Here is a 20,531-nt window from a genome sequence, read left to right as displayed (position 1 = left end):
GTAATTAAAAAAAAAACTGTCAAAATAGATTTATATATTATAATTAGATTATAAATAGATTAATTCTACTGACAGTTGTACTCAGTAGTACTCCATCTCTCTCCTCGTCTGTCTGCTAAACAGGTGCTCATATATTTCAGGTGGATGAAAAATCAATAAAAATGGGACTGTTTAAAAAAAAAAGAAAAAAAAAACAGTAAATTCAGCATCGGCCTGTGAGGCCAAGCTAAATTTTGTTTTAACGACCTCCACTGTCAACAGTGAGGAAAACACAGAGTGATCAGCCATCAAACCGTTCACTGCAGTCAAACAGCACCTGATTCGGTGCGGGATGAGCCCAAGGCTTTTCAATTAAGGTTCAAAAGCCCAGCGTGACAAAATCTGTACGCTTAAACACTAAAGTAACACTTAAACACCAGCCGCATGATACAACAGCTTCAGGGCCTAGCAACGGTTTCATCCCCACAGCCTCCTGCAGACTAAACTCAAAGATTCGTAGAAAAAATATAAACGTTGGGCTCTGGTCGATTCTGAGTTTAAGTAAGGCATGTTATTCGCAATAATATCGGCTGGGTTGTTATAGGTCTGCGTGACTCTCGATATCTTAGGCCTAATTGAACTGAGGAATTATGGTATTAATGCTATCAATTCGTGTTAGATAGCACGAATTATAACCCCCCCCCGTTATAACAAAAAAAACACGTGGGCTCCCCCAAAGTCCACGGTATAGTTCGAACACTGCGTACATGCTATAAAAATGCCTGAGAGTGAAAAAGTACAAGAAACAAGCCTGAGGGACTCGCAAATTGCATTTGGACGCAAAGCAGAGCAGCCATTTATTGTAACCAACTGGGCTGAATGCTGCTGATCTGTAATGGTCTGTGCCGGCTTAAATTCCCTATTTAATTATTAACCATTTGGTAGTGACATCATATGACAGGAGTCATGTCATCAATCACGTCATCTGCATGTCCATTTTTCTATTCCTGGACCAAAATTACTGATGACTCATGCAGCAATACACAGATTTGTGTTAGGGATGCATCATTTATGGGTACATTATTAGTGGCTAAAAACTGATATTACTTACAATTTTTCATATCAGCCAATATTGGACATTCAATGGATTACTTCAATTAGATTACCTTTGCCATAATTTAACACCAAAAGCATTCATAATACTGTACAGTGTACATTATAATATTATGATGCCTAAATTCACCTGTACCAATTAATTTTTTTAACTTTGTTTTATTGTTAATTTATATAGTATTTTATTATTATTATATATATTTTTATTATTTAGTATCAGGTTTTAATATCAGCCATTTACTGGTTATCAGTATTTTTATATAAATATTTTTATATTTAGAGTAGAAATACCATTCACCCTAATGTCCTGCCTATCTGCAACTGACAAGAACGTAGAAAATGATGGTTCATAGACATAACTGACAGCATAAATCAGTTTTAATTCACTATAGACACATATCACTGCTTATTATTTTTCTTTCTCGTCTAATGCTCTTAACTCATACATCCTTCACAAAAACAGATTAATTTATGCACAGATGACTTCTTAATGAATGACTGAGAATGTATATGCACTGACTCTTACATGTAGAGACGAGGAAAGCATTCCCATTAGGGCTAGACCACAGAACACACATTTATCTGGTACATATAAAACATCACATTCTGTTGCACAAGACGAGAGAAGAAAGAAAGAAGCGTGAATATAGAGCATAAAAAAAGACTATGCCAATCAAACACATCCATGACACATACTTCACACCACTGGAAATTCTGCCTTTATAGAAAATATTGGCTGAATGCAAATCTACATGAAATGAACTAAGACAGTACAAATGAAAGTGAATTTAAAGCAGACTTGCATGTCTGCAGGCCTAGTCTCTGAATGATATTGCTCATAAAAAAATTCAACACAAATGTAAAGCTATGAAAAATATAGAGCAGATAAGAGAATAATAGGTAAAACAGCCTATTTAACCAAAGACTGGAAACTCAAAGCGGCAGATTTCAATCTTTGAAATACAGGTACTGAGAATAACTAGGTACTTTGTTTGCTTTCTATAGTAATGATATACACCGGCATTCAAAAGTTTGAGGTCAGAAAGATCGTTTTAAGAACTGAAGACTGGAGTACGGCTGCTGAAAATTCAGCCTTGCTATCACAGGAATAAATTACATTTTAAAATATATTCAAATAGATCATAGCCGTTTTAATCATTTTTACTCTCTTTTTGATCAAATACATGCAGCCTTGGTGAGCATTAGAAACATTAAGAACATTTAAAAATGGTATTGACCCCAAACTTTTGAAAGATATTGTATGTGGTGTTATATCATCATATCTAATTATTTAAATATGGGAGAATCACTATCTACTGTATTTCCAATTCTAAATGCACAGCTACTATATACTTCACTGTAAATACAAAAAGCAGAGACAATATCTCACCTGTACCAAAGGTAGTGCAGAATAAACCTGAAGGGCCCTGTAAAGACACAATATTTTGACTGTTATTCAATAATCTCACAACCATGCTAAGGCAGCAATGCAATTGTTGGGGTAATGCAATTCAGCTTATAGAGACTTTGCATATAATCAGTGTTGTTGTTGTTTTTAACTAAAACTATTACAATTTTTTTGGCAACTGAAATAAAACTGAAAATATAAATATAAAAACAAATAAAATGAAACTGTTACATTGGCAACTAACAAAAATAAATAAATACTGAAGTACCAAAAACGTATCAAAGTAAAAGAGTACTAAAGTTATAAAAATAGAAACATTATATGGAAACATAAAACAATAATAATAATAATAATGACAAAGACTCGTAAAAAAAAATACAAAAACTTACCCTAAACCTCAAATGGCGTATATATTAAAAATGCTAATTCAAAATATTAATATACCTACAATTATATATAACTAATTCTAAAATAACTCTGAATGAGTAAATCATCTTAAAACTACAAAACAAGGCATTATTTGAATGGAAAGTGCATAAGCAGATCAATTATTTCTCACGTGTAAAAACAAACTAACCCCCAGAATCCACACTTAAAACACAAATAATCTGACTTAAGTAGATTTATAAGCAACTTGATTTGGACTCAAATCGCTAAATAAGATGTGATTAGGCCGTATATTATTCAGATGGAGTTTATATTACCTTGAGTAAAAACATATCTGCCAAATAAACACATTCATTCTGAAATTACCTTGCCAGCACCAATTGCCAGTTCAACTGTTTGGTTGCAAGGCGAACCAGTCCAGGTGGCAGAGTTGAACTGGAGGGGCTGAAATACAGAAGAAAGTACAGAGACTCACACACAAACACTAACAGCTGCTGAAATTTTACAGGTACTGAGAATAACTAGGTACTTTGTTTGCTTTCTATAGTAATGATATACACCGGCATTCAAAAGTTTGAGGTCAGAAAGATCGTTTTAAGAACTGAAGACTGGAGTACGGCTGCTGAAAATTCAGCCTTGCTATCACAGGAATAAATTACATTTTAAAATATATTCAAATAGATCATAGCCGTTTTAATCATTTTTACTCTCTTTTTGATCAAATACATGCAGCCTTGGTGAGCATTAGAAACATTAAGAACATTTAAAAATGGTATTGACCCCAAACTTTTGAAAGATATTGTATGTGGTGTTATATCATCATATCTAATTATTTAAATATGGGAGAATCACTATCTACTGTATTTCCAATTCTAAATGCACAGCTACTATATACTTCACTGTAAATACAAAAAGCAGAGACAATATCTCACCTGTACCAAAGGTAGTGCAGAATAAACCTGAAGGGCCCTGTAAAGACACAATATTTTGACTGTTATTCAATAATCTCACAACCATGCTAAGGCAGCAATGCAATTGTTGGGGTAATGCAATTCAGCTTATAGAGACTTTGCATATAATCAGTGTTGTTGTTGTTTTTAACTAAAACTATTACAATTTTTTTGGCAACTGAAATAAAACTGAAAATATAAATATAAAAACAAATAAAATGAAACTGTTACATTGGCAACTAACAAAAATAAATAAATACTGAAGTACCAAAAACGTATCAAAGTAAAAGAGTACTAAAGTTATAAAAATAGAAACATTATATGGAAACATAAAACAATAATAATAATAATAATGACAAAGACTCGTAAAAAAAAATACAAAAACTTACCCTAAACCTCAAATGGCGTATATATTAAAAATGCTAATTCAAAATATTAATATACCTACAATTATATATAACTAATTCTAAAATAACTCTGAATGAGTAAATCATCTTAAAACTACAAAACAAGGCATTATTTGAATGGAAAGTGCATAAGCAGATCAATTATTTCTCACGTGTAAAAACAAACTAACCCCCAGAATCCACACTTAAAACACAAATAATCTGACTTAAGTAGATTTATAAGCAACTTGATTTGGACTCAAATCGCTAAATAAGATGTGATTAGGCCATATATTATTCAGATGGAGTTTATATTACCTTGAGTAAACATATCTGCCAAATAAACACATTCATTCTGAAACACTGTTCTCTGTAAAGCTGCTTTGGAAAGAAACAGGTGAGCTGCCTACCAAGAAATTACAGTCACGTAGCACTTCATACCTGTTACTGCCTTTGCAACGATTGAGGAGTTGTGTTCCTTCAGTCCACGCAGCTGAAAACCAAACACAAACTAAAAACATATCTGCCAAATAAACACATTCATTCTGAAACACTGTTCTCTGTAAAGCTGCTTTGGAAAGAAACAGGTGAGCTGCCTACCAAGAAATTACAGTCACGTAGCACTTCATACCTGTTACTGCCTTTGCAACGATTGAGGAGTTGTGTTCCTTCAGTCCACGCAGCTGAAAACCAAACACAAACTAACGAATGATCTCACAGACTGTTTTTAGCAGCTGTCATCATCAGCCGAAGTTTGAACTTGAACCTGCTCCTCAAAACTGCAGCTGGTGATTATATTTGACAATAAACCGAAATATATATATATATATACACATGACACGATATATAGGAGTTGCAAGTCATCATAATGGTATTTATTACATAATCATATTACCAAGAAAATAACCCCTGGATGATGATGAACTTGGGATACGTGGCTTATAATAACTTGCGCAGAACTGATCTGCTTAATTACACGTATTATTTTAATATCGGGTGCAAATAATCATTTAGTCAAAGAAAGTGCGTATATTTAGACAAACCTGCGTATCTGTCTCGGATGGCCATTCTGTGTTAATAAGTAAATCGTATAAAATATTCTCCTCTTCGTCTTCTAGAATTATATCACCTGCCATGTTTTCTCCACGTCACACTACGGCGGTCTGCGAGGTACATCAATATTAAGGGACCGATGATCTTTCATATATTACCACTGATTATCTATAGGTTGTTTTCTAAAAGTATCTGTTCCTAAAACATTGTTTTATTATTCTGTGTCGCTCTAGGTGGTAAAATTAACCTTTCATCTCTTTTGTTAATAAAAACAAGATCAGCGGAACTGAAGCGCGGAAGCATAATCCGCACGGACCGTTTTTTCTACGTAGCACTCTGCCAAAACAGAAACCAGCACTCGTTACATCCGGTGGAGACACACGCAGGAGTTTGACACTATGGCAGCGTTTGGCGGTGAGATTTACCTGTCAACATTTTAGCAAAACTATAAGAATATGTATTTAGTTATATATTGAGTGTGGTTTAACTATTTGCGTTCTTGATATCTTTTCGTTTTGCTTTATAGAAATGGGAGTGATGCCTGAAATTGCGCAGGCGGTGGAAGAAATGGACTGGCTGTGAGTTAGACAGTCTCTCCTGGTTCTTATACACATCATAAATGCATTAATAAGTTAGTTATCTGGGCATTATTAAAGTAGTTAATGGTTTGACCCTCTCTTTCAGGTTGCCAACAGACATTCAGGCCGAATCTATCCCACTGATTCTGGGCGGAGGAGACGTGCTCATGGTGAGATCCCTATCCAGCGCAGTGTCTGTTTCTGCATGATCACCACCTCTGTGCTCACCTGTGTGTTTATGTTTACAGGCTGCTGAGACTGGGAGCGGAAAAACTGGAGTAAGTGTGCAACCGTAGACATTAAGAATTGCTGATTAGCACAGTGTTGGGTTTTCTGTGTCTTTGTATTTGACCATAAAAACAGCTGTTGACACACATCAGAAGTGTATTTTATATATAAAGGAGCAGTGAAATGTGAACACAAAATCAATGCGGTCTTGTAGGCCTTCAGTATTCCAGTCATCCAGATAGTCTATGAGACCCTTAAAGACCAGCAGGAGGGGAAGAAGGGACGCAATGCTGTTAAGACAGGAGGAGCAGGTAGATTAAACCTTCATCTATATATCAGCATTTAACACATTTATGTATATAGCCGGTCTTAGTTTACATTGATGTTCCATGGGTAAGAATTACTACAGGATGGCGATACATTCCTATTTTTCCCTGGGATTTTTCCCTTTTGAACACAGCACAGTACAATGTTTTAGAAGTACAAATGTTGCCTTGGCAACTAATTGAATTAAGTTGAGGTACTGAAATTATTAAAACTGAAATAAAAGTAAATTTAAAGCTAAATAGAAATGTAAATAAATAAGGTGTCAGTGATTGTCTTCTGGACAACTGTCAGTTCAGCAGTCTTCCCCATGATTGTGTAGCCTAGTGAACCAAACTGAGAGGCCATTTTGAAGGCTCAGGAAACCTTTGCAGGTGTTTTGAGTTGATTAGCTGATTGGCATGTCACCATATTCTCATTTGTTGAGATAGTGAATTGGTGGGTTTTTGTTAAATGTGAGCCAAAATCATCACAATTAAAAGAACCAAAGACTTAAACTACTTCAGTCTGTGTGCATTGAATTTATTTAATACACGAGTTTCACAATTTGAGTTGAATTACTGAAATAAATGAACTTTTCCACGACATTCTAATTTATTGAGATGCACCTGTATATTGAGACTGCTAGATATAGAGGATTTTATTTCAGAAACTACATTCCAGACATTTGCGCTCAAAATATATTTTTTGTTTGTTTTGATTTATTGATTGTTCTTTTTGGATTTCTTGTCCATTCCAGTTTTCAATAAATGGCAGATGAACCCCTATGACAGAAGTCCTGCATTTGGTAAGTATTTAACACCCATATATATGTGAAAGGCCTAGCCTGGTTTCATTCTGAACTTTTCATTGTGATTCGGGAAGCTTATTTCAACTACTTTGTTGCAACTATTATTATATTACATTTTGGCTTTTCTCCTTCAGCTATTGGTGCAGATGGCCTGTGCTGTCAGAGCAGAGAGTTCAAAGAGTGGCATGGCTGTCGTTCCACCAAAGCGGTCACAAAAGGTATCTATTTTGTGTTTTGTTTCTTCCCAAAACCTACGGATTCCTGGGATTTATTCTGCTGATTTTTCTCTAGGGAAGTATTATTATGAAGTAACCTGTCACGATCAAGGGCTGTGCAGGGTGGGCTGGTCTACTGCCCAGGCATCACTGGACTTGGGTAGGTTTTAGTAAGACCTCATTACACTGATCTGTCAACTCCATGTCATTACTTCAGTAATCAGAATGTTTGGTATTCTGTTTTTACAATCTCTTAGGAACGGACAAATATGGATTTGGCTTTGGAGGAACTGGAAAGAAATCTCACAATAAGCAGTTTGATAGTTATGGAGAGGTAAGGTATGACAAGGATAATTTGATTTGACACTCAAGTTTTGGTAGATTGACATGATTTATGCCTTTTCTAGGAGTTCACTATGCATGACACCATCGGATGCTACGTAGATCCGGATAAAGGCCAAATGTCATTCTCCAAAAATGGTAAGCCTTGTTTTTAACTTATGCCTTTGAAATGGTTTTAGTGAATGATTTGATTTAATTTAATTTAATTAAGCATGTCACACTATGCAGAGCTATGCTGAATTGTCATCCAGATTAGGTAAAATAATTCATAAAATAATGTTATACACTACCTTACCGAGTAAGTAAGATATATATTAACTAACTAACTAATGCTTTTATTCAACAAGGATGAAATAAATTTATCAAATGTGATAGTAAGGATATTTAAAGTGTTACAGAAGATTTCCATTTCAAATACAAATTCTATTTCAAATACTTCAAGGTCTATTTCAGATGCTTTTTTTTGTATTTTATTTTAATTCAAATAATCCTGAAAAAAATGTATCACTGTTTCCACAAAAATATTAAAAGGCACAACTGTTTCAAATAAAATTGAATAAATGGTGAGCATAAGAGAAAAATCTTACCAACCCCAAATTTTTCAATAGTAGTGTACCTCTATAAATGTACCACAATATTATTTGTAATATCAGTATACAGTGCAGCCCTAATGCAAATGGAAGCCGCTGTAACTGATTCCTGTTTGTCTTTCGCAGGTAATGATCTGGGTCTGGCTTTTGAGATCCCTTCACAGCTGAAAAACCAGCCCTTCTTTGCTTCCTGTGTGCTGAAGGTATCTGACATATACACAGCTTGTTGTTGCTACGTAATATTTGTCTTACAAAACAGCTTTTCTCAAAATGTGTGTTTGTCAATCAAACCCAGAATGCTGAACTGAAATTCAACTTTGGTGATGAACCTTTCAAAAACCAACCTAAAGATGGATATGTGGCCCTGAACCAGGCTTCAGACGGTCATGTGGTCAAATCCAGCCAGACAGGTGAGCTTCAAATCACATTCATTTTTCACTGCCTGCAGGGCTTGTATTAATGTTTCTTGCATTCTGTCTGTGATGTGTATTGTCCTCAGGCAGTGCTAAAGTGAGTCAGGTCAAATCCAGTTCTAACGCCCCCAGATCTCTCATCATTGAGCCGTCTAAAGAGCTAGCTGAACAAACCCTCAATAATGTCAACCAGTTCAAGAAATATGTTGATAACCCCAAACTGAGGTGAGCTGAGAGTAACAGAAGAGCTGCAGTGAGTTGCATTATTGTAGTGTCTGCAGAGGGATTTGGAGTTAACTGAACGTCATGATGTTATTGCAGGGATCTTCTGATCATCGGAGGAGTGGCTGCTAAAGAGCAGCTCTCCGTTTTAGAAAGCGGCGTAAGTGTACAAATCTTAAACCAGGGGTCTTTTATTATTTTTTGATCTCAAAATATTATTGTGTGAAAATATATCAAGTTATCTTTAATGCTAAATTAAAATATACACTAGCATTCAAAAGTTTGGGGTTAAAGATTTCTTATACTTTTATTACTTAATACTGTTATTAATCAAAGATGCATAAAATTCATCAAAAGTGACAGTAAAGACATTTATAATGTTACAAAAGATCTGTTTCAAATAAATTCTGTGTTTTTGCACTTTCTATTCATCGAATCCTGAACAAAAATAACACCAAAAATATTACAAAACATTCTCAATGAAAATATTAAGCAGCACAACTGTTTTCAACATTGATAATAAGAAATGTTCTTGAGGACCAAATCAGATTTCTGAAGGATTTCTGAAGGATCATGTGACACCGAAGAAGACTGAAGTAATGACTGCTGAAAATGTAGCTTTGCCATCACAGGAATAAATTATACTTTAAAACCTATTGACATAGAAAACAGGTATTTTAAATTGTAATGATATTTCATAATATTACTTTTGTACTGTATTTTGATCAAATAAATGAAGACTAGATGAGCATAAGAGACTTTTCAAAAGCATTAAAAAAATCTTACTGACCCCACAGTTTTGAATGTTAGTTTATAAAATTAAATATTAAATTATATAGATATAACTTCAGTAAACAAGTATGTACAATAATGATTATTTGATAGCATTGTAACCAAAATATCAATTAAAATAATGTTACTATACAAAAGTGATCACAGACCAGTTTTAATAAGGCAACACTTAATTTGATACAATATGTAACCCTCCCTTCTCTCTCTCTATCTATCTATCTATCTATCTATCTATCTTGAAAGTGATTTAAGACTCCTGTCCAAGACCATAATACAGAACATTAAACAAAGTTTATAATACTATGCATCTTTCTGTGTTTATAATTTTTTTTTTACTTGTCCTTTTAGGTTGATATTGTGGTTGGGACCCCAGGCAGACTGGATGATCTCATATCCACAGGAAAGCTGGATCTTTCCCAAGTCCGCTTCCTGGTGCTGGATGAGTGTGTATGTTGAACACTTACGTTCATGCTCTGAACAGTTTTACATTAAAGGAATGCTTTGGCTTAACTACAAGTTCTGTTGACAGCATTTGAGAGTTGTTGTTTTCACTGTAAATGCCTCAATTTATAAAAAGCCAGAAACAAATGTGTATCATCATCAAGATTGTGGGTTAAATTTATCTGAACATATGGGAAAGTGCAAAAAAAAGAAAAAACCTTTATAATTTCTGCCTGAATAAATGTGTTCAGGATGGACTCCTCACAGCTGGCTACACTGACTTCATCATGAGGATCTACAACCAGATCCCACAGGTTACTTCAGACGGCAAAAGACTGCAGGTGATCAAAGCGCTAGATTTCTACTTTCTATAGAGTTGTCAGCTGCAGTTCTTAATGAATGAATTACTGTATGTGTTGTAGGTGATAGTTTGCTCTGCTACACTGCACTCATTCGATGTGAAGAAGCTCTCAGAGAAGATCATGCATTTCCCCACATGGGTGGATCTGAAGGGAGAAGATTCTGTACCAGAAACGGTCCATCACGTGGTGGTGCCAGTCAACCCAAAAAAAGACCGAATTTGGGAGAAACTGTTGAAAAACCACATTAGGGTACATATATTTAACACTAGCAAAGATCTCACTTCATTCTGCCGTTTTAAACTCCGGAATGTCGGAACAGTCTAAATCACTGATGTTGTGTTTTCACAGACTGATGAAGTTCATGCCAAGGATGACACACGACCTGGAGCCAACACTTCAGGTAAGAATAGCCAGCCATTAAGAACATCATGGTGAAAAATCTGAATATTTCTAGGCTCGTATTATCAATTGTGAACAATTCAAAAGGACTTTGACTTGGTCTGATATAAAGGTCTTGCAGTGAATCATGTTATATGGCTTTATCAGAGATGTGGTCAGAGGCCATTAAGATTCTGAAGGGAGAGTATGCGATCAGAGCCATTAAGGAGCATAAGATGGATCAGGCCATCATCTTTTGCAGGACAAAGATCGACTGTGACAATCTGGAGCAGTACTTCATCAAACAGGGAGGAGGTGAGGCACACAGCTCGGGCTTTTAGCTTCATTATCTAACAGCCATTATATATGATCAAGTCTAGATGCAAACATTTGGCTTTTCCTACAGGTCCAGACAAGAAAGGACACCCGTTCTCTTGTGTCTGTCTTCATGGCGACAGGAAACCAAATGAGCGCAAATATAACTTGGAGCAATTCAAGGTAAAGAAAAACTGGAATCAAATTTAAATTATTATATTTTTATTTATTTAAATAACTTTTACTGATAATAGCCACTCTGTTGAAGTATCCTTTCATCATCCTTACTTTAGAAACAGGAAGTGAAGTTTCTGATTTGCACAGATGTGGCTGCTAGAGGAATTGATATTCGTGGCGTTCCTTATGGTAAGAAAGAAGAATTTCTCAGTTTAATGAATTTACCTTCACAATGGTGTGAAATATATATATTTTTTAATGACTGATACCAAAAATGTTGTTCATGTTTCCTACAACTAATATGCAGAATGATTTTTTATTGTTATTATTAATAATAATATTAAAACGCATTTAATAATTTCAAATTATTGCTAATAATAATAACACTATAATATATTTAATCAAACAAAATAAAGAATACTAATAAATTAATTATTATTAAAATATTTATAAAATAATTTTTCATTATTAAAAAAAAATATTATAAAAAATAATTTGAATAGATTGTTTTGCAAAATGATTGCATTGAAATGCTGCTTGTGCCATTTATTAATAGACCCATTGTTTAAAAAACATAACAACATTGCAAATATCAGTAAAAAAAAAATATTAGTCAAGCCTATCTAAAGTTCAGAAACAGAAAATTGCAGTCTTGTCTTTTTTGCAGTGATAAATGTAACTCTACCAGATGAGAAGCAGAACTATGTTCATCGCATTGGAAGAGTTGGCAGAGCGGACAGGTGACAGCCAGCATTTATCTTTAGCTGAAGATAACCATCTGACTGCGTTTACATTTTAATCATTCATTGATATTTGTGATGTCATTACAGGATGGGTTTGGCTATATCTCTGGTTGCTATGGAGAAAGAGAAGGTAAGCAGGAAGTAAAGCAGAACTGGCGGTGTAAAAATGTAATGTGTTAGTGTGTTAATTGTGTGTTTGTGTGGGGTTTCACACAGGTGTGGTACCATGTTTGTGCCAGCAGAGGAAAAAGCTGCTATAACACCAGACTCAAAGAGAATGGAGGGTGTACTATTTGGTACAACGAGAAAGAGGTGAGAACTCGCTCAATACATTTACATGACATTTACAAGATTTGAACTTATTTTATACTTTAATTGTTTTTCCATTTTAGTTGTTGGCAGAAATCGAGGAACATCTGAAATGCACCATTACTCAGTGTGAACCTGACATCAAAGTACCTGTGGATGAATTTGATGGCAAAGTGACTTACGGGCAGCGCAGGACTGCGGGGGGTGAGTATATCTTTCAGGTGTCCTGTTTATATGCTTCCATTTATTGTATCTGTTACTTATCTCTATATCTATTTCCTCTCACACACCCCAGGTGGTCTCTATAAGGGCCATGTGGATATACTGGCCCCGACCGTACAGGAACTAGCCAACCTGGAGAGAGAAGCACAAACGTCCTTCCTTCATCTCAGCTATCTACCCAACCAGCTCTTTAAAGCCTTCTAGAGCTCACTTGCATACGCCACACTGAAATAACCACAAAGGAAGACGCAACAGTCACTAACTTTACATAATATAAATATTAAATTTCTGGTTCATAAGGTTTGACATGCAGGAATTTAAAAGGAAATTGGCTTGTTCTGTTATTGATTTGTGGTGGTTTCTTTAATATTTTGGAATGAAGAAAAAATAGTTTTGTTTTTCTAAAGCACTTAAGTTGTAGTCATGCAAATTAACCGGAAATAAATTCAAACAGCATAATGCTTCTGTTTTCTTGAGTTATTGTGTTTATACCATGTAAGCAGAGCTCATCAGTTTTTGAGGAAACAGGTGAGGTTTAAGCTCAATTAGACAAAATAGTCTAAAATAGTTTTTCTTATATAGCTAAAAATACATTAAGTATTATTTTAATCAAATAAGAGCTAAATAATTTATTATAAATACATTTAACTCTCTTTTTTTTTCCATGCAGTAATATAATTACACCGCCTATTCCAAGGACACACACTTACTGAAGTTATGCTATAGGGTGCTGTCCACACTTCAGTTTTCTTTGCTGAATGTTTAGCAGCTTGTGCATATGCTCCAGACATTTCAGTCCAAAAAAAATTAATTAGCAATTAATAAATGACAAACCCAAAAACAAAATTAAAGTTTATCAGCTAACTGTAACAATAAATTTAAAATACTGAAATAATAAAATATGAAATGTTTTATTTCTAATTTATATTAAATGTATACGTTTATATTCCTAATAGCACTGCAACTATTGCATGCTCACTATGCTCCACTTACTCTGCAGTTCCTAATACTTACACTAGGTGGCGGACTTGTCCTAATGGAGCTGCACTTTTATTTATAGTAGAGCAATGTCCAAAAGAGGGCAATGACGTTAAATCTCATTAATAATCCAAAACTGCATCACTATACTCTTAGTAACCTAGCACGCATATGTTATTACAGACTCCTGTTTAAACTCAAATCACACACACACTTGGGGACATCTCTCTGTAATTATACCCAAACTAACAGCAGTGCTCGTAAACAGCCCTGCATTTTAAACTAATCCACACAAGACCACACACACACACACCTCAACTTACATTCCTACCCTAAATTTGATTATATAATACAGTTACTTATGGATTCATACAACAGATGGGACATCACGGAGCCTGCCGGTGCTGAAACACTGATCGAGTTCCTGTTCCTGACAGGAACCCATAATATTCGACCTCGATCCTGAACCATCAACCAAATTTATCAAAAGTTGTTTAAAAGTTTTGATTTATATTTTTTGTCTGTTATTCACTTCTCCTTTAATGTTATGTAACTGCAGTAGCTCTGTCTCTCTCTGTGTGTGTGTGTGCGCGCGTGTGTGCGTGTGTGTGTGTGTTTCCACTCCTTAGCATCTTTGGAAGCAAATGGTTTCCAGCTGCCAGAGCATGCGTCTTATTTCCAGTGGTGAAACAGTGACAACTACATACCTTTGTCCGCCTTTTGCTCACTTCCTAAACCCTGCAGACTCAACTTAACCCATTCAACATCCTGCTTCTCAATGGACTAATGACATTTCAGACACATAATATTGCATGTCTTCCAAGTCTGAAGGTGATTTTCTTCACATAAATGGTGTGGAAAGAACAAAGATTAGGTGACATAAAAATATAACTGGGGCCAACAGCAAGGTTAAAAGCAGGTCCAGATGTAATATTGTTTTTGTTTGTTTGTTTTTTTGCACTAAAAATCTATAAAATTGTTCCAAGTGGGTTGAAATGTTTAAAAATTAGACCTATATTCTAATATTCAAATTAGCCAAAATATTTTACAAATGAACACACATAAAGGGCGGGACTTGTGGAACTTTGTGATTGACAGGCATTCAGTTTCAGGCCCGGTTAACTGTGTTGAGTCAAACAGCTACATAAATTCAGTCACATTCCAGGAAGCTGTTACTTGTAAAGCCTCCACCTTCCTTTACACAGTTTTGAATGTTGTGAGGGATTTATGTTGGAGCACCGGATTATAGTTAGAAAATAAGGTACAGGAGGTCCTGCCCACCTAGCCCATAGGGCATTTCCTCTGCACCTGGTAATGAGAAATGTCCCTGTGGCAGGTAACCAAGATCAAATAAGTTCAGAATGAGAGCGAATACCACAAGTGAGTTAATTTTGCAGCATACCTGGTGTAAAGATGCTTCAAACACAAAGCAAACTGTATGTAGCCTGGATGGAGTCCAAAGTAAAAGGTTCAACCACAGTCCTCCTCCTCCCTCATAGTTGCCGTATCAAACACGTGTGAGTGATGTTTTGGTTATTCTGAACCAAAAACCTGAGAAAATTAACTTGCCTTGATGATGCAAATGTTTCTGAGCCAGTAAGAGCAGATTTTCACAGTATATAGAGACGGCAGTAGATAAAGGACACAGGAAGTGCTACAATCTTATCATGATTTAGCTACTATAATCACGATTTACTACGACCCTCAACAGTTTTAATGGTGTTTTACTCTTGTATGGGTGTCTGAACTCTCAGACTCATCCCTGAGGCTAAAGGAAAGGTGCACTGAATCAATCTGACAGCATGAGTCACTGCTAGACACATACAGAGACCACATGAACTGTTACCAAGAGCACAATCTCACAAACTCAAACTCAAAGTTCAGCTAAATATTCTATTGTCCCTTCCACCTCAAATGTATTGTTAAATTAAATTTTGATTACTGTACATCAGTAATGGTTATTTGTAATGTCATTAAATACATAATATACATAAATCTATCAAACAAGCAGTCTTTGTTCTAGGAAGTTGAAGACGCCAGTATTAGAGTGTATATTCTCATGCTTTATACTTGCATTACATAAAATAGTGCTGATTTGACAGTCAGTGCAGGATATGATGTATGTGTGGGTGATAGATTCAACAGAAATGGTACATTGTTATGTAATATACACCATATAAATAAATACACTGATGTGTGTTTACTAAATACAACAACAAGACTCTAAAGAACAACCTTTTCATTTATCATCACTTGATGACAGAGAGAGGAGGAAGGAGGAGGAGAGGGGAGGAGAAAAGGGTGGGAATACTCATAAATGCCCAAGTCTTGAACTATGCCCACATTAAACGGAACGGTCGGAGTTTAGTTTGTCACTAATGAATGGCACAGACAGACAGACAGACAGATAGATAGATAGATAGATAGATAGATAGATAGATAGATAGATAGATAGATAGATAGATAGATAGATAGATAGATAGATAGATAGATAGATAGATAGATAGATAGATAGATAGATAGACAGACAGGATCTGGCCTGTTGCTCACACCAGTACACAGACCATCAGTCCACACAACTAACCTCTACAATACTTAACTAGCCATTCATATTACCCGTCAAGGCTGAAAAAGTTTCAGAGAGCTTGTGAAAAAGTTGATTTAGTGTTTTAAGAACATTCCTTTGACTCGTCACTCTGTGTCAGTGATGATGACCCTAAACCCAGCGTGAACTTTGACTCCTCACCCGAAACTGCTCTGAGCAGTGTGACCATCCGTCCAGCAGAGAGGACTCGCGCTCATCCGTCTAACCATCTGTCTGTTTCTGCACTGTCTGTTGCTGTGCTCATGTGTCTGCAGCTCTGTCTCTTCTCAAAGGCCGACTCTCATCCATCAGCCTGGGGACTCCTTCTCATTCTGACCTTCTGTCAATACTGAACTCACTCTTTCACTGACCTCTCATTCAATCCCTCATTCATTCTTTTCGTGTCCTCTGTCTCCATTGCTGCAATGCCACTGCCCCTTGTTTCAATCTACTTAATCGCGTAGTTAGTTTGCTCACTGCAAAAGTGATTGAAAAGTACGTTTGCTGACTGATATTTAAAAGCTGTTCATACCAAGTGAAATACAAAACCTTACATTTTTTGATGATTCATGTTCATTTTTATGCTTTGCTTTATAAAGAACATGTCAAATTTGATGGAAATATTGAAAACATTTTCTAAATATGTATAATAAAAATAAAAAAAAAAATTATAATAATAAATAATTAAAAGAAATTACAATAAATATTAAGTAATATATCTAAAAAAAATAAAAAAATTAGGAAAAAATATATTTAAAAATAAAACTTTGAATTTTATTTTAATGAAATATATAATTATTATTATTTAAAATACAATTATTTTAAACTAATAAAGAAAATGCATTTACAATCTTCTGTGATTCAAAGAGTCTAAGAAAACATTAACAGGGCAAGTAGAAATCTAAAACTTATTGGCCTGACCAGACAATCAGAAATAAAAATCTTACTGTTGAGCTTTAGAAAAAATTTTAGTATCACTGACATGCTTTTATAAATTTTTAATTTTTTTTTGCTATTATAGTTTGACATACTTTTTATAAAAGTTTTATTTTTTACTTTATTACTTTATATAGTTTAAAATTTTCGGTTTACACTTTAATAATGTTTTCATCATTTTATTATTATTATTTTAATTTATATGTATATATATATGTATATATATATATATATATACTGTATATATATATATATATATATTTATTTATTTATTTTTAAATTATAGTTTATTTAGTTTTCATAATTTTAGTATTCAAGTTAAAACTAAATGAAAATCATTTTTATATTTCATATAGTTTTTTATATTTCATTTTATTTCAATTAATGTTTATTTTGTTGAGTAACTGATTTTTTAATGTTATTTCATGCATTGTAAAGAAAATATAACATTCGACAGAAATGTTGAAATTGTTTAAAAATGGTATAATAAACAATAGTGTTATTATTATTATTATATAAATAATATTTTAAACTAATTTCAATATCTAAAAATAAATAAAACAAATATATTTAGATAAAAAAATAAAATTACACTTCTTTAAAAAATGTTTTTTAAAAATCTTTAAAAAAAAATAATATTTGGCAATTCACTTTTATTGAATGGAAAATAGCAGCATGGACATCCTACCTAATGTTACTGTTTGTGCTCTACAAAAGAAAGACATTCCAAAAGAGTTCAGAATGACATGAGAGTAATAACAACAGAACTGTCATTTATGGTGAACTGTCTCTTTAAATACCTCTATAGGGTCATTTCATTCACTCTATATAATGTGATACACAGCAAGTGAAATGAAAAGTGTTAAGGCAGATTGCACAACCTACCCACCCACACACACACCTAGACAACTCAATACGTTGTCTCTGATTTCACCCAGAACATATTGCTCCAGCGCCTCATCCGTCAGTAGCGGGATGGAGAGATGACTGGCGCCTAAATCATAGCAGTTGTGTCTGGAGCTGGACCAGCGCAACAGCAGCCCCTATATCTCTCTCACCGCAGCTAGCCGTTAGCCTTAACGATAAGATCCCCTAACGCCCACTGGGGTTAGATGATACTTCCACGCACTATGGTTTTGATTTAAAATGAATGAGGAGAGAGAATGGATTTAAGAGAAAGAAGTCTAGACTGAGCACAAATTGAGTATGCTAACCACCCTGAACATGTCCTAAAAAAATCACACGTTTCTCTGACAGCCCTAGACTTTTAAACAACAAAGAAGAGTCAAGGAAGCAGTTAATCAGAAACACTCTTTGCTTGTCAATCACGCGGATGTTCATCTTTCCTGACATTGAGATGGCTGACATGTCTTTGGAGGGCAAAATCAGTGGCTAAATCTGGCGGTTGTTAGAGAAATACCTTAAATTGCTTACAGCACCTTCAGAAAATGTGCTCTGTCAAACTTAGAAGTCAAAGTAATCATTTGGTAACACTTTAGATTAGGGAACACTATTACTATTTACAATTAGCTAGTTGCTTATTAGCATGCATATTACTAGTATATTTGTAGTTTATTAGCACTTATAAAGCACATATTAATGCCTTCTTCTGCATAACCATATTCTAGTTCACTTAACCCTACTCTATACCTAAATATAACTACTACAAACAACAACCTTTCTTACTATCAAAAAGTAGCAAATTACGAGTTTGAAGAACTCTTAACTAATACTGAATATGTTGCCTAATCTAAATTGTTACTGGGAATTTTATTGTCTATTAGATTTGTTTGCAGTTTAAAGTTTTGTATGTGTGTTATTTAAATATGTCTAAATATATTTAAAACTTAGCAGATAAAAATAGCATAAAAATAAATATAAACATTAATTAAATAAATACATTTCAAAATATTATAGACATGTACAAAAATATACATGAACATATATAACCATAAATTAATAAACAAAAATAAAATAATAATTTTTAGACTAAAGCTAGTATCAAGTGTTGCTTTATATTATTGATACATTTATATTTCCCATAAATTAGATTCAGAAGGTAATTTTTCTTGCACTAAAAGCAAAAATATATTATATAATATAAAAAAAAATCTAAATATCAACAGAGACAATATATATATACCCATATATTTAATATATAAATTTAACTAATTTTATCATAAGTAAATAAATATAATAAATAAATATTACAAACAAAATGTACAAAAATACATATATGCAAAACAAACTCAGCATGATGAATAAATGAAAATAAATGAATACATTAGCCTAAAGCTTATAAGGGACACAAGTGTTGCTTTGTAGTTATTGATAAATGTATCAATATTTTCTTATTTCCCTCAGTTCAATTGTTTAATCATTTTACTTATATTAATTTTGATAACAGGGTTGAATGATTGAGCTTGATGAGTAAATTCAATACTGTTCCATGTATTGACAAACATTAACAGAAAAAAAACCCTCTCTCTTTCTCTCTCTCCCTCTATCTGTTCTACAAAGCTGTTACTGCTCCATCAGTCTCTAGAGTGTTTCAGCAAATGATCACACACAAACACACACACACACACACACACACATTCCCATACAAGCACAAACATACACATAAACACAATGTAACACTTCCACATGCTTTAATCTGCGAACACTGCAAATGTCCGTCCACTGATTTATGTGTGCGGTAGGTGAAGAATAGCCTAAATTGTCCAAAGTCGCCCCCTGCAGCGATGTGTCGTTTATATGATCCTTGAGGGGGGTCATCCGACATTAGGCTCCTCTGTGTGTGTGTGTGTGTGCAGGACTTAATTGATGTCAAACCAGCTCTCCAAAACCCCAAGCGTGACACTGGTGGAATCTCTCTGCTTTATTATTTTTTCTCTGTCCTTGACTCTGGTTTAGGGTGACATCAGTCCGGACAATAATTAGCTTTTTCCGTATGAGCATTCAGACATTCAGACAGACAGACAGACAGACAGACAAAAATGCCCTTCAGCTAGTCAGTTACAGTATTACCCACATTGTCTTGTTTGTCCTGATTTGAGGATGAAACAAAGCCCAACAGCATCAGAAGACAAGTGCAGACATGCAGGTTTACAAGAGCTAAAATTTACGCAATGTGCCAGCCGTCAGACCAAACGGGTCCTGATAAAACATGTCTCACATCCATGCAGCATTCAAGAGGAAGAAAACACAAAAACAAACAAGGTGTTCACACAAACTCAATTTTGAGGTAGAAGCCACCAGAAGTAAGCTGTTCCGCTGACTGACGTAATGGACTGCTGTGAGTGTGTGAAGACAT

General features: G+C 34.5%; 2 protein-coding genes and 1 long non-coding RNA gene across 3 annotated transcripts in view; 1 reads left to right on the top strand and 2 right to left on the bottom strand.

The window, feature by feature from the left end:
• The window catches only part of nbas (NBAS subunit of NRZ tethering complex), a 164,115-nt gene extending 158,626 nt beyond the window's left edge, over positions 1–5,489 (bottom strand). The window contains exons 1-5 of the mRNA XM_016295011.1: positions 5,267–5,489; positions 4,855–4,906; positions 3,820–3,856; positions 3,254–3,331; positions 1,619–1,650 (exon numbers count right to left, since the gene is read on the bottom strand). Of these exons, the coding sequence (XP_016150497.1) occupies positions 1,619–1,650; positions 3,254–3,331; positions 3,820–3,856; positions 4,855–4,906; positions 5,267–5,359 (292 nt within the window). The 5' untranslated portion in view covers positions 5,360–5,489. The remainder of the gene's footprint in view (positions 1–1,618; positions 1,651–3,253; positions 3,332–3,819; positions 3,857–4,854; positions 4,907–5,266) is intronic.
• A 105-nt stretch (positions 5,490–5,594) lies between these two features.
• Positions 5,595–13,178, top strand: LOC107601316 (DEAD-box helicase 1). The gene is made up of 26 exons (XM_016293473.1): positions 5,595–5,690; positions 5,803–5,854; positions 5,961–6,024; positions 6,103–6,132; positions 6,297–6,393; positions 7,146–7,193; positions 7,331–7,414; positions 7,488–7,571; positions 7,669–7,745; positions 7,819–7,891; positions 8,470–8,546; positions 8,639–8,753; positions 8,843–8,981; positions 9,078–9,138; positions 10,119–10,217; positions 10,463–10,552; positions 10,634–10,822; positions 10,922–10,973; positions 11,120–11,266; positions 11,358–11,449; positions 11,560–11,632; positions 12,111–12,183; positions 12,274–12,316; positions 12,403–12,498; positions 12,579–12,699; positions 12,791–13,178. Exons 1-26 carry the CDS (start codon positions 5,675–5,677, stop codon positions 12,919–12,921), a joined length of 2,223 nt encoding a protein of 740 aa, XP_016148959.1. The 5' UTR covers positions 5,595–5,674; the 3' UTR covers positions 12,922–13,178.
• On the bottom strand, positions 13,113–19,126 carry LOC107601331 (uncharacterized). Its single transcript, XR_001610914.1, has 3 exons — positions 19,116–19,126; positions 18,890–18,900; positions 13,113–13,188 (listed from the first exon to the last, which is right to left on the bottom strand). It is a non-coding gene; the product is annotated as an uncharacterized lncRNA (long non-coding RNA).
• Between the last annotated feature and the right edge of the window lie 1,405 nt (positions 19,127–20,531).

This window comes from Sinocyclocheilus grahami, unplaced genomic scaffold, assembly GCF_001515645.1.
Source record: "Sinocyclocheilus grahami isolate Dianchi unplaced genomic scaffold, SAMN03320097.WGS_v1.1 scaffold15.1, whole genome shotgun sequence".
Classification (NCBI taxonomy): domain Eukaryota; kingdom Metazoa; phylum Chordata; class Actinopteri; order Cypriniformes; family Cyprinidae; genus Sinocyclocheilus; species Sinocyclocheilus grahami.
The sequence above is the reverse complement of the archived record's forward strand: the minus strand, read 5'-3'. Positions and strand labels throughout refer to the sequence as shown.